The sequence below is a fragment of the Prionailurus viverrinus genome, chromosome D4 (genome assembly GCF_022837055.1).
Source record: "Prionailurus viverrinus isolate Anna chromosome D4, UM_Priviv_1.0, whole genome shotgun sequence".
In the NCBI taxonomy this organism is placed as follows: domain Eukaryota; kingdom Metazoa; phylum Chordata; class Mammalia; order Carnivora; family Felidae; genus Prionailurus; species Prionailurus viverrinus.
The window spans coordinates 41,820,528-41,834,241 of record NC_062573.1 but is presented as its reverse complement, the minus strand read 5'-3'; the positions used below and the strand labels follow the sequence as shown (position 1 = coordinate 41,834,241).

The 13,714-nt window shown below is 38.4% G+C and overlaps 1 protein-coding gene across 5 annotated transcripts in view; it reads left to right on the top strand.

Moving 5' to 3' along the window:
* Nucleotides 1-13,714, top strand: part of MTAP (methylthioadenosine phosphorylase) — a 56,718-nt gene that overhangs the window by 42,818 nt on the left and 186 nt on the right. For 2 of the 5 annotated variants that reach the window (XR_007146516.1, XR_007146518.1), the window contains exons 7-9: nucleotides 2,077-2,199; nucleotides 2,912-3,089; nucleotides 4,752-6,245. Coding sequence is in view for 2 of the 5 variants with exons in the window: in XM_047831324.1 (XP_047687280.1) it covers nucleotides 2,077-2,199; nucleotides 4,752-4,790 (162 nt within the window). In the remaining 3 variants the exon portion in view is untranslated. Of the gene's footprint in view, nucleotides 1-2,076; nucleotides 2,200-2,911; nucleotides 3,090-3,613; nucleotides 4,727-4,751; nucleotides 6,246-13,714 lie in introns of those variants that run through there. The other 3 variants (XR_007146517.1, XM_047831324.1, XM_047831325.1) reach the window with 3 other exon arrangements.

Here is a 13,714-nt window from a genome sequence, read left to right as displayed (position 1 = left end):
GTGTAAGGAAAAAAAAAGCAAATATAAGGTAAATCCCTTGGGTGCTTCATGAGCCTGCCCTGGAAGACTCTGCTTAAAGTATGCCTCTCCATGTACCTGGCAGCACCCAGCCTGTCACTGCTTCGTATCCCCGCAGTGAACGGTGCTCATCATTTTTTTCCAAAACACACCTCAGTGTTTGTGGGAGGGATTTGGACTTTATATAAACTCCAGGAAATAAGTAGAAAAGTATTATAGTCCTTGTGTCCCTGAACCTCAGATCCGTTCTGAAGTATAGTGAGGTGTGACAAATATTCCACCTCTAATTATCCATTTTACATTCACAATTTTCAACTTCCTTATGAAGCAATTTCAGTCATATACAAAAGTAGATAATAGTATGAGCTTTTGTAAATCAACACCCAGCTTCATCTATGAACATACCAACTTAATGGCCAACCATATTTCATCTATACTCTGATCCATAATTTTATCCATAGACACCTAACATACATTATCATCACTTTCCAACAATAATTCCTTAACCTATCGAGGCAGAGTTCACGTTTCTAGTGATCTCTAACACCACAGTTTTTTACTTCCAAGTGTTCTGAAAAGAAACCTTTTCTTTTCATTTGACCCATAGAGTTTCCCACCAGAGTTTCCCACCATCTGGATCACTGAAATCATCTCCTTGGGGTAGTTTGAAAGATTTCTCTGTCCGCTGTATTATTTTCTGTAAATTGACAGCTGGTTCTAAAGATTTTTCGATCCAGTTCAGGTGTCAGATGTAGTGTTTAGTTTTCCCATCAGGAAGCTCATTAAAGTGGACTATTTGTTTGGTTTGGGATTTTTTTGTTGTTGTTTCTGTGATATTAGCAGCTCATCCATTAATTCATTGGGAGCTATAAAAATGATGAGACTCTGATTCGTCTTGAAGACGTCTCTAAAGGGAAACGTGCTGGAGCATCTGGGTGGCTCAGTCTGTTAAATGTCAGACTTAGGCTCAGGTCATGATCTCGCAGTTCGTGGGTTCGAGCCCCTGCATCAGGCCCTCTGCTGACAGCCTGGAGTCTACTTCAGATTCTGTGTCTCCCTTGCTCTCTACCCCTCCCCCATTCATGCGCTCGCTCTCTCTCAAAAAATGAATGAACATTAAAAAAGATTTTTTTTTTTAAATTTACATCCAAGTTAGTTAGCATATAGTGTAACAGTGATTTCAGGAGTAGATTCCTTAAAGCCCCTTACCCATTTAGCCCATCCCCCCTCCCATAACCCCTCCAGTAACCCTCTGTTTGTTCTCCATATTCAAGAGTCTCTTATGTTTTATCCCTCTCCCTGTTTTTATATTATTTTTGCTTCCCTTGTGTTCATCTGTTCTGTGTCTTAAAGTCCTCATATGAGTGAAGTCCTATGATATTTGTCTTTCTCTGACTAATTTAACATAATACCCTCTAGTTCCATCCACATAGTTGCAAATGGCAAGATTTCATTCTTTTTGATTGCCGAGTAATAAATACTCCATTGGATATATATTCCACATCTTCTTTATCCATTCATCCATCGATGGACATTTGGGCTCTTTCCATACTTTGGCTATTGTTGATAGTGCCGCTATAAATATTGGGGGGCATGTGCCCCTTCGAAACAGCATGTATCCCTTGGATAAATACCTGATAGTGCAATTGCTGGATCATAGGGTAGTTCTATTAAAAAAAAATTTTTTTTTTTAAGAGAAATATGTTCATCTTCTGATTGGTTAGCCAGTGTAGCAATGGTTTTAAGACTGGGATCCATTTTACTGTGGATGTGAGGAGAATTAGCCACATCTTTCTAGACCATGCTAACACATACTTCTGAGATGGTTTCTCAGGCATTATATTGAGAACCAGTGGTGCTTTTCAGAGATGTCATTAGGTTTCTCCAAGACCTTCCCCCTGGAAGCAAGACTGCCTTGAAAAATGCAGAGCTGGTGCTCAGGGGATTGGAATTGGAGTAAACTGACTTCACAGATGAGATAGAAACTCGGGAAAATGGTCTGCGAAAAGCAGTGGAATTATAAATTGCTAGTAACACCCTGTGCCGTTGTTTCTCTAGGTTTCAGTGGACCGGGTCTTAAAGACCCTGAAAGAAAATGCCAATAAAGCCAAAAGTTTACTCCTCACTACCATACCTCAGATAGGGTCCATGGAATGGTCAGAAACCCTCCAGAACCTGAAGGTAAGTATCCTTAGCCATCTTTAAGCAGACCCTTCCATAGACCTTCAGCTGCCTTTTTCTCTTATTTTCACTTCACCTTGATTTAGCCCGTCGTGTATTTTATACTAGTCTAGAAGTTCTCTACAAGTTTTCATGCTCTTTACTATCATACTAAAATTGAGTAGTTTTATGTTTTGGCTAATAATGCAAGACTGTTGAAAGTCGAGGTGGTGAGAGTTTTATTATCTAGTCCGCCAGATTCTTAACATTGTCATGCTTTGCAAGGTATCACTAAGTCATACTTTAAAGAAGATTGATTGTGCTTATGGTGCACATGGCTTACATTGTTGACAAAGCTATTTGCTGTTTGGCAGATCCATGCAAAATTTAAAGCCAAAACACTAAGATAGCAATACCAAAACGGTGCCAAAGAATGTCTACCTAGGGCTGATGTTGTGTCAAATTAAGACAGTGATTAATGATAAACATGGGATGGGTTGTAGATTGGTAGCTTTTCAACTCTAGTAGTAATTCCCAGAATATAATTTAAACAGACTGCTAAACTCAGAGACTCATGATTTTTATTTGGACATTTTGTGACTCTGATGATTAACCCCATTGGATAAGGAATTGCCTCAAATGGATTGGATATTATATTCCCCTACTATCCAGAGAAGGTAACTAGCATGTTCTAAGGCCTAGAACCCACCTGTACTCTTGGATCTTATGACAGGTAGTTGAGAGAGGATTTGAAAAGTTGGTAAAAGCCCTCCCTACCTGAACTGCTACTACCAAGGAGCCCTGGAATGAGAGCCACGATTTCAGTGTGATGAAGACACCGTGTGGTGATCAGTGATGGACAACTGCTGGGCTTGGAGGAAACATGATTTGGAGTGGATGCTGACTGCATGGTATAAATGCTCCAGCACAGCTGACTTCAAGCTGTCCACACAAAGCCACTGATAGATACACAGAGCTGGTTCTTGCAAACTGATATAGCAGGCTGCAGCACACCCTATAACAAGGTGTCTGTCAGCCTTAAGGACTGGCAAAGTCAAGAATATTGGAATTTGTATTGTTTTCCCACTAGACTTCAAGTCCATAAGGGACAGGAAATACATGTGTTGGTTTCAACCTGTATACCTAGGAGATACATGTTCTTAAGTGAGTAAACGATAGCCCTTTTCCCCCATCATAATTGAATACAGGCAACCCTTACTATAATTAAGAAGGAAAGGGAAACAATAATTTCTAAGAATAGGGAGTGTTATAACCAGAAACCGTTATATTTTCCTGAGTGTGGTGCAGTAGGAGCAGCATAACGTTAGCTTGTCTAAACAAGCACACTATTGATTGTGGGAAATATGACTCATACTTTTGCAGCTGCTGAGGCTAATGTCACCTGCAAAATATGATGGGTTTTTTTTTTTTTTAGGTTTTCCAACTGACCGTATTTTGACCATGGTCTTTTGAATTTGAAGATAATTTCCCAAGCAATAAATTATTTCAGCCTCATTTTTAAGTAAAAAATGCTTGAATGGTAGAAATTCATGTGTTCCTTTCCTTCTGAGAAACTTCTGAAAGTATGTAAAAATAGTGTATTTCTGTATATATGCATTTTTAAAGAGGGTTAATAGGTGTAGCTTTCATCAGATTCTCAGGAAAGAAATTGATCATCAGATTCTGAAGAAAATGAAGAATTGCTGCTCTAGACAAAACTAAGAATCATGACCTCCATTCTGTCACATTAAGGGACACCCTACTAATAACCGCTTATTCTTTTGGGGTTTTCTGGGGTAGCATGTTCAGACCTCTGTACACTGAAATGTGTATCATCCATTCACTCATGCATTTCAGAAACACTTAGTACCCGTTATGTGTCTGGCTGTGGTTTATAAAGATATATAAGACTTGCTGTGATAAAGAAGATCCTATTATGTTTGGAGATACCAGTATGTTAAAATTTCAAGGATTTTTTCCAGTGGGATAAGGTGAATGACAGAGATTGCATTAAATTAATCGAGGCTGGAGGTTGGTGCATAAAATGTGTCCTAGTGGATGTGAAAGGGAATAGAGATCTGAGAGAATCTGAACAACCTTCTTGAAATAAACACACTTTACAGGAAAGGAGAGAGAGACAGAAGAACAAAGAGTTATGAGCTATGTCCCAAGTCCCACCTCTGGTTGGTTGTTTTTAAGCTTTGGTGAACATGAGAATTTTCTGAGGAGTGTACACCATGAGTCCTCACTCTCTGAAATCAAAATCTGGTTTGGGGCACCTGGGTGGCTCAGTCGGTTAAGCATCCGACTTTGGCTCAGGTCACCGTCTTGAGGTCTGTCAGTTCAAGCCCTGTGTTGGGCCCTGTGCTGATAGCTCAGAGCTGGAGCCTGTTTCAGACCCTGTCTCCTTCTCTTGGCCTCCCCTTCTCGTGCTCTCTCTCTCTCAAAAATAAACATTAAAATTAAAATCTGGTTTTTAATAAGTACTCCAGGTGATTATCCTGATCCTAAGAATCACTATCTACAGCAAGTGCTTGGTTAACTGTAATCTATGCCTGCTTTCTTCCTTTTAGAATACAGCCCAGTTTTCTGTTTTATTACCAAGACATTAAAAGAGCATGGCTGCCTAGAAGACCAGAAGACTTTCTAATTCCAGTCATTTGGGAAATTTCTGCCTAGTTAATGGAAAAAACATGGAAAGACATGCAGCTCTCATGCCCCTGCCTGCTAAGGAAGAACATGACAAGACATGCACATATCAGAAATGCCTTCTAGAAGGCTTGGACTGCTTCAGAAAACAGAAGGAAAGCAAATCACCAGTTAAACACGTGGAAAAATTCTTAAAAAGACAAGACCCCATTTGCCCTTCCCCCAGTAAGTTTGTAATAATACAGGGTAGGAGATAACATCCAGCTTCCTATGTTACCAAGGAAATATGAAGAAGAACTGGAATTCTTAGACTATTTATTGGTGTAACTGTAAATTCAAACAGTCTTTGTGGAGGGCAGTTTGGTAAAATTCCTACAGTTTTAAAAAGTTTTAAAAATACTTACACCCTTTGTGCTGGCTACTCTAGTCCTAGGACTTTATCTTTATAAAATTATCAGAGATACAAAGAATTATGTATAAAGAAGGATGTCTAATATAGTTTTAGTTATAATAACAAATATACAAAACAATCTGAATATCCAACAGTTGGAGGTAAATTATGACCTAGCTCTAATTAGATTGTGAAGCAGCCAAGTAAAGATCATGTTTTCACATATTTAATGTCCTAAAGAAATGACTGCTCTGTAATATGAAATGACAAAAGGATATGCGTAAGCATTTTACATTGCTAATTTTGTCTTTAAATTCTGCATTGATGTATAAAAAGACTAGAAATGAATAGATTATAATCTTTTGTTACCATATTTGGGGGAGGGAAACAATTTTAATTTTCTTTATATTTTTCTGTGTCTTCACATTTTTCTACAGTGAATATAATCAAATGGTAAAGCTGTCTTAAAAATAAAAAAGACCCAGTTCTTGAAAAAATTACAGGTGTAATGATACAAAATTTAAGATGGTAATTCTAAGAAGAGTTCTGTTTGAGTTCGATCTTCATGAGTGACTGTACAGTCAGAACGATATTTGGGCTTGCCACAACTTGAGAAAAACTGGGTGTTTAATACTCAGATAGTCTTAAACCATGTAAGAGACTATATACACACATTATAGTGTGTCAGGTATTTTTAAAATTAATATTTGATCTTTGTTTCTACTTTTTGAGTTGATGAATTATTTTACATGAGTTAGTGGTTTAGATTTTTTCATAAAATAGAAGCTTGCTTCTTACACTGCTTTTTGTTAATTTTATAGGAATGTGTTTTGTTCTGTCACAGGGAGATCTTTTTTTTTTCCTCAGAATTATTACTTTTCACTGTGGGCTGTTACTGGATCCTTTAGTGATGTATCCTGTTTAAAGAGTCTGTAAAGTCCATGTGTTTGTGTCTAGGAGATTGGCTTCAAGATAATCTGCTAATTATAAACAATAAAATAAACCAGTTACCGCCAGCATTAAAACATGGAGCTGTTTGGGTTACATGTGATTATGACTCTCGCATTCTCCAATACAATGATTCAACTCTGGTTGCGCATTAGAGATGCACAGATGGCCTAATGAATCTGAACCCAGGGTTGTCTGGGTCTGTAAGCCCTGATTCACTACTCTGTAATACTATACCTTCCTTTCCTTCATTCTTAGAAGTCTGAGGATATCAAGGCAAAAACGTGGGCATTTTTCTTGCTGCCTTCAGAAAGCACAGTTTTCCCCCAATGACTTAGGTACTTTTCTTGATTCAGTAGCCTTTTCTAGCAACCTCATTTTCAGAGTTCTCATTTGGCATATACTCCTGTCTTTTTGTTGTTACCCATCAGTCAGTCTTTTTTTTTTTTTCCATTTTTTTTAAATGTTTATTTTTGAGAAAGAGCATGAGCAAAGGGGGGGGGGGCATTTTAAGTTTATTTTGGGGCACCTGGGTGGCTCCGTTGGTTAAGCGTCCGACTTCAGCTTAGGTCATGATCTCATGGTTTCAGGGATTCAAGCTTCACATAGGGCTCTGTGCAGACAGCTGGAGCCTGGAGCCTGCTTCAAATCCTGTGTTTCCCTCTCTCTCTCTGCCCTTCCCCTGCTCGCACTCTCTCTCTCAAAAAATAAACATTAAAAAAATTAAAGTTTACTTATTTTGAGAAATAGCACGCACATGCACGAGCAGGAGAGGGGCAGAGAGAGGTAGAGCTAGAATCCCAAGCAGGCTCCTAGCCATCAGCGGCAGAGGCAGACGCAGGGCTGAAACTCAGGAACAATGAGATCATGACTTGAGTTGAGATCAAAAGTCAGGTGCTTAACCACATGAGCCACCCACGTGCCCCAGCTGATACCTTATTCTTAAGGACTATGTAGACTTTCTTCCTGGGATGGTTTTTACATAATCTTTCACTTTTTTTTTTTTTTTTTTTTAGCTACAAAATTAAGGGAACGCATTGGTCAGTTTTGAAATACTTTTCAGTTTCCCTAGTGAAGGTTATGGGCATAATGGAAAAGTTGTAGCATAGTGACTTAACCCTCTGGAAGAGTGCCAAGTTACTGATTTGTGCATTTGCATCTACTTAAAAACTTTATTGATAATGCATTGTTTTGCATTGTTTTTCATGATTTTGTGGATAAACCAGAATCCTTCATATGAAGAGTGTTAATCAAAAAAGGAGAAGGGTGGAATACCAGGGTTATCTTTGAAACCTGACATGTTTTGGGGCACCTGGGTGGCGCAGTCGGTTAAGCGTCCGACTTCAGCCAGGTCAGGATCTCGCGGTCCTTGAGTTCGAGCCCCGCGTCGGGTTCTGGGCTGATGGCTCAGAGCCTGGAGCCAGCCTGTTTCCGATTCTGTGTCTCCCTCTCTCTCTGCCCCTCCCCCGTTCATGCTCTGTCTCTCTCTGTCCCAAAAATAAATAAACGTTGAAACCTGACATGTTTTGCAAGTTAGCCTGAGTGCATTCTGGAGTCGTTTATAGTAGGCAAAAGCTTAGGAATGGCTAAAATTCTCAAAGGAGTGGGGGCATCTAAATAAGATACATCAGCTCAAATAAATGATGTGTATCTTTATGCACCAGAATGGAATGATGTCTGTTACAAGTGGAAGTCAGAAAAATACTGGATGTGTGGATAGTGTTATTTATGCTTTATGTTCATAGAAAGTTTCTGGTAAGAAGCTTGGTGATAACCTCTGAGGTATGAATCAAGAGATCTACTGTGTACTTCATGTCTTTCTGCACTGTTTGAGCTTTTTACTGTAAGCATCTACTCTCTTAAATTGATACCTTTAAAAAAAAAGTTTATTTATTTTGAGAGAGAGCATGTGCAGGAGGGGCAGAGGGAAGGGGGGTGGGCGGGGGAGAGAGAATCCTAAGCAGTTTCCACACGGTCAGTCTGAAACCCCAATGCGGGACTTAAATTCCCAAACTGTGAGGTCATGACTTGAGCCAAAATCAAGAGTTGGATACTTTAACCCACTAAATCACCCAGGTGCCCCTTAAATTGATACCTTTTAAGGAGTGGACTCTAGAGGAGACCTGGCTTTGTAAAATAAAATAACCTCTCTTAGTTTGACATTGAATTCTGTTAAATCATGTCTGGAACACTATCCAGTTCTGGGCACATTTTTAGGAGAACACTGACCATCTAAAAAGCACCAGTTTAGGAAGGTGTGAGGATTGGGAAGACCATGCCACATAAGTAGTGGTTAAAGGAATTGAGAATTTCTAACCATTGAAGGGAAAACTTTGAGAATTTCCAATATATAAAGGGCTATCATTCAGTTAAGGACTTCCCTATCTCCCTCACTCTTTGATAAACCTCCATAAAAGCAGGAACTGTGTCTTTTTCACTGGAATCCTTAGTTCCTTGGGCTTGGCACAAGTTCAGTGAATATTTGCATATATGAAAATCTGATCATTCCTGTGTAATTCTGACCTGGTCAGAGACCTCACTCTAGTGGTTGCCCATCTCTCCATGCTCAAATTTTCCCTCTTTGCATCATTTCTCTCTGCACACAAATAATGCTGTTACTTTCTGCCATTAAAAAAGAATTCTTGGCCACAATCCAGTATGCTGTTTGTCTTACTGCTTTGCCTTTCATTGGAATATAACCCCCAAAGATCTATTCTGTCTCCAATTCCTCCTTTCTTCAGCTCACTCCAATCTAGCTTTTCCAGCACTCTACTTTCAGCACCACCACTACCACCATTTTCAAGGTCACCTCCTTACTAAATCAGTCAGTTCTAAGATTTCATCTTTCTTTTTCTATCAGCTGCATTTGATAGATTTCATCTGTCCCTCCTCCTTGATAAATATTCCTCACATGGCTTCCAAGGATGCTACAGTCAGTATTCCTTCTACCTCAATGGTTGCTACTCAATCTTCTTTTCTGATTCCTGCTGTTCTCTCAGGTCTTTTAATGTTCCCTGCCCCAGGGCTCAATTCTTGGACTTCTCTATCTTCACTCATTCCTCAGTGACTGTTTCCCATCTCCACCCCCACCCTCGCCGCCACCAAATCTCTGCCATCTCTTGGTAGTTGGCAGTTTTATGGCTCTGGTCCCTCAGACCAAAATCATGGAGTTATCCTGGACTCTTCAAAACCCACATTCACACCAGGAAGATGTTTATTCATTCTACCATCCAAAATATATCCAGAAACGGACACCCTCACAACAGCTACTACCTCTACCCTGGTCTGAGCCACTCACCTCTCACCTGGGTGCTGTGATATTCTAACTGGTCCTCTTTTCTTCTTCTCTACTCCCATACAGCAACCCAGGATCCAGAATGATCCTTGTAAAACATGAGTCATTCCTTTGCTCAAACTCTTTCACTCAGAATAAGAGCCCAAATCCTCACAATAGTCCACGAGTCCTCGTAGAATCTGCACATGTCCCTCATCTCTGACTTCCTAACTACCATCCTCTGTGCCACCGGCCTTGCTTTTCCTGGAGCAGATCAGGCCCTCTCCTGCCTTTAATACCAGAGTATTTGCTTTATATTCCTTCTACTTGGAAAACTTCTCCTAGATAACCACGTGGTTCACTCTATCACCTTCCAATCTCTGCTCAAAAATCACAGTGCATCAACCCAACATCCTATTTTAATGGAGGGCAATGATTCTCACTCCACAGCCCCTGCCCTCCTGCCCATTCCCACATGACTCAATTTTTTTCTTCCATAAGCTATTAACACCTCCCAACAAATCTAGTATTTATTCGTGTTTGCTTGTTTGATTTTTGATAACTTCCACCCCCATTCCCTAGAAATGTACACACTGTGAAGGCAGAAATCTTGTTCACTGATAGATATCCCAAGGGACCAGGAAGTGGCACTTGGTAGGCTTTCAAGCCAATACTATTTTGAATGTACAGCTTCTTATTGATTATCACAATTTGCAAAGCCCTGTATGTCCTGACATATTCTGGCTTACTCCAGCCTCTTCTATCTCCCACACCTGACAGCACTACAGACTAGTGCTATCCCTAGAAATATAATGTGAGCCAATATGTAATTTTAAATCTAGGGGCCACATTTTTTAAAAGCCAATTAATTATAATAATATATTTACTTACTCTATCCAAAATATGTCAACATGTAATCAGTGAAAAGTCAAAAAATTTTACACGTCTTTTGCAAATACTAAATCTTTGGAATCAGATGTGTATTTTACACTTACCAGCACATCTCAAATCGGATGCTAAACTTTCATTAGAAGTAATTTGATCTGTTATTAAATTTTATAAATTTTACTATGAAAAAGTTAGATCCACATACTCATCATTGCAAGTATATTGAAACATCAGTTTTTAACTGAGGGTTGATGGGGGGTGGGAGGAGGGGAGGGTGGGTGATGGGTATTGAGGAGGGCACCTTTGGGGATGAGCACTGGGTGTTGTATGGAAACCAATTTGACAATAAATTTCATATACTGAAAAAAAATAAAAAATAATAAAAGTAAAAAACTATCAGTTTTTAAATTTAAATTATGTGCTAAAATTACAAATTGTTTCTCAGTCAAGTAAGTTTATTTCAAGTGTTCGACAGCCACATGTGTCTAATGGCCGCCATATCAGAGCAGCTCTTAGACTTCTGGTCCAAGCAGGATGGACCCCCCTCTTACTTCTGCCCTTTGTTGTCTCTCCACCTGACTGCTCCACCACCACCCTCTTTCATCTGCCTCACTTGGCTGGCTGTCCTTCCTTTTGTGTTCCCCAAACACCCTGTTCACACTGTATTAAATTGCCTGATTGTCCAGTTAGCATAGTGACGGACACATAAGCATTACTATATATATTTGTGAAATGTATAAACCCATTATGCTTCTGCCTATTGAAATTTTAGTGATGCTTCCATTTCCATTTCAAATCACTTCTCCCTAGGACTAGAGTCTGGCTCCTTGTAACAGTTCAATTCAGGATAAAGATCATAGTGTCCTGGCATGGCAGAAACCAAAAGTCCATATTTTTCAAGAAGGGAAGGAATATATTTACAGATAGTATGTTGGTGCCTTAATTAACATTACTAGAGCCCTTTACCCATTCTATTTTGCCCATTTATATCCCCTTGTTATCTCAGCAGAGGTGGGGGTGAATCAAGGTTTAATACAGTTAAAAAATACTTACGATGGAGGGAATTAGGAATTCTGGGTACTGAATTCTGAGTTGACAAAAAATACATATATATAATTTATTCTGTTGCCTTGACAATTATTTTTACACATTTCTCTTGTTCATCTTGTCATGTAATCTGTCTTCCCAAGGAGACTGTAGGTTTCTATAAATTATGGATTGATTTAGGTGCCATTCCCAAGGTGCCCATGTCTTATTACATTTAATGAGCAACAAATAAAAAGTTGTTGGTTTTGCCTCAATCAGTAGTTTAAACTGAACACTCACATAAACTGAACAGCTTGTGATATCAATAGGATCCTGAAAAAATGATTTTTGAAAAAGTACAGACACTGAAATATTTTAAGTGTTTCAGAACCGAAAAAAGAGATGTGTGCTTGATTCCGTAAGTATTTTGTAGCAAAGCACATTTTTTTCAGAATGAAAACAAATGCATTTGATGATTTCATTTAGGGAAAATTAACAGGAAATTGTCAGTGTTTTCAAACGATGCCCTCAGCTTTACAGATGATTCAGGTTTAAAAAGTCTACACATCGGAATGTGATGATGCATTTGTTAACTGCTCTTTTTGACCTCACTTTAGCAAAATTCCTTCCCTGTAAGAATCAAGATTACAAGGTTAAAGAAGTAAGTAATAGCAAAGTCAATTCCAAATGTATAAGAGAATACAAAGAATAGTAATGAACCTTTATCTATTACCTGGCTTCAAGAATTATCATCTCATAGCCTATATGTTTCTTCTATACTATACTCCTCACATGTTATTTTGAAGCATTTTACATACATTATATAATTTCAACCATGAGTATTTCAATGTTACATCTAAAAGATCACTATTTTTAAGATAGGCACAATGCCATTGGCACACATTTGAAAATAAATTAAAATTCCTTAGTGACATCAAATATGCAGTGAATATTCAAAACTTCACATATTTCCTGAATGCCATTTTTTTTTTTACATATTCTTTATTTGAATCAGGATCCAGTTAAATTCCACACATAGCAATTGGTTTGTATGTATTTTATGTTTCTTTTAATCTCTGAGTTCACTCTCCCATTCTTGCTGGCTCTTTTGCTTTCCCTTTCCCTCCCCATCTTTCATGTGTTCTCTCCTGCTCTCTCTCCTTACAGTTTACTTGGTGAGGAAAGCCAGTTGTTTGTCCTGGAGAGTTTCATATAATCCAGATTCTATTAACTGCATCTCCATAGTGTAGTTTAACATAATCCTTGGTCTTCTGATTTCCTCTAAGTTGATTAGTTGAATCTAGATAGATTTTTTTCTCAAGGCTACTTCAGAGGAGGTGGTATGTTCTTTCATCAGGAGGCACATAATGTCTCATCTCTCTTGGATGTTAGTAGCCATCAGCTTTTAATGCCTCTACCCATTAATTTATTTTTAAAATTTTTTTAGAGTGTGTGAGGAGGGAAGAGGTGCAGAAGGAGGGAGGGAGAGAGAGAAGATAGATAGGAAGAGAGAGAGAATCTTAAGCAGGCTCCACTGCTTAGTGCAGAACCGGACATGGGGCTCAATCCCATGACTTTGAGATCATGACCTGAGCTGAAATCAAGAGTCCAGTTGGACAGCTCAACCAACTGAGCCACCCAGATGACCCATCTATCCATTAATTTAAATTGGGTTGCAAAAAAATGATATTCTGATTCAAAGTTACCTCCATTTAAACACATGAAATGTAAGGTGACAGCCTCCCTGTTTAAGATTAAAAATATCTTAATATATATACAGAAAGAGCATTTCATAAAATTTAAGTCATTCATGGCAAAAAAGCTTAGTAAACAAGAAACAGAAATTCCTTAGAATTTAAGAATGGATCAGATATATACTATGAAATACATATTGGATAAATGATTAGAAACAAAGCCATAGGAGGAGAAAATATACGAAATCAATGAGACCCTATCTTAAAATACCAGGCAAATTTTTAAAAGAACTAAATAGTACTAAAGAAAATTTAAAATATAAAATTTTAATAAATAAAATTAAAATAAAATTCAATAAAACTGAATTAAAATCAAAATGAAATTACTCAAATAAAATTAAAAATTCAAGAGTAACTCAGAATATTAGACAGAGTTGGAGAGAAAACTGGTTAGGTGGATTATGAACTAAAGAAAATAAGCTCAGAATGTACAGAGAAATAGGGGTGCCTGGCTGGCTCAGTTGGTATAGCATGTGACTCCTGATCTTGGGGTTATGAGTTGAATTCTAGCCTCGCATTGGGTGTAGAGCTTACACAGAAAAGAATATAACAGAAATAAAGAGATGGAAAATATGACCGCTTGAAATGTAAAGCATGGCAGAAGTT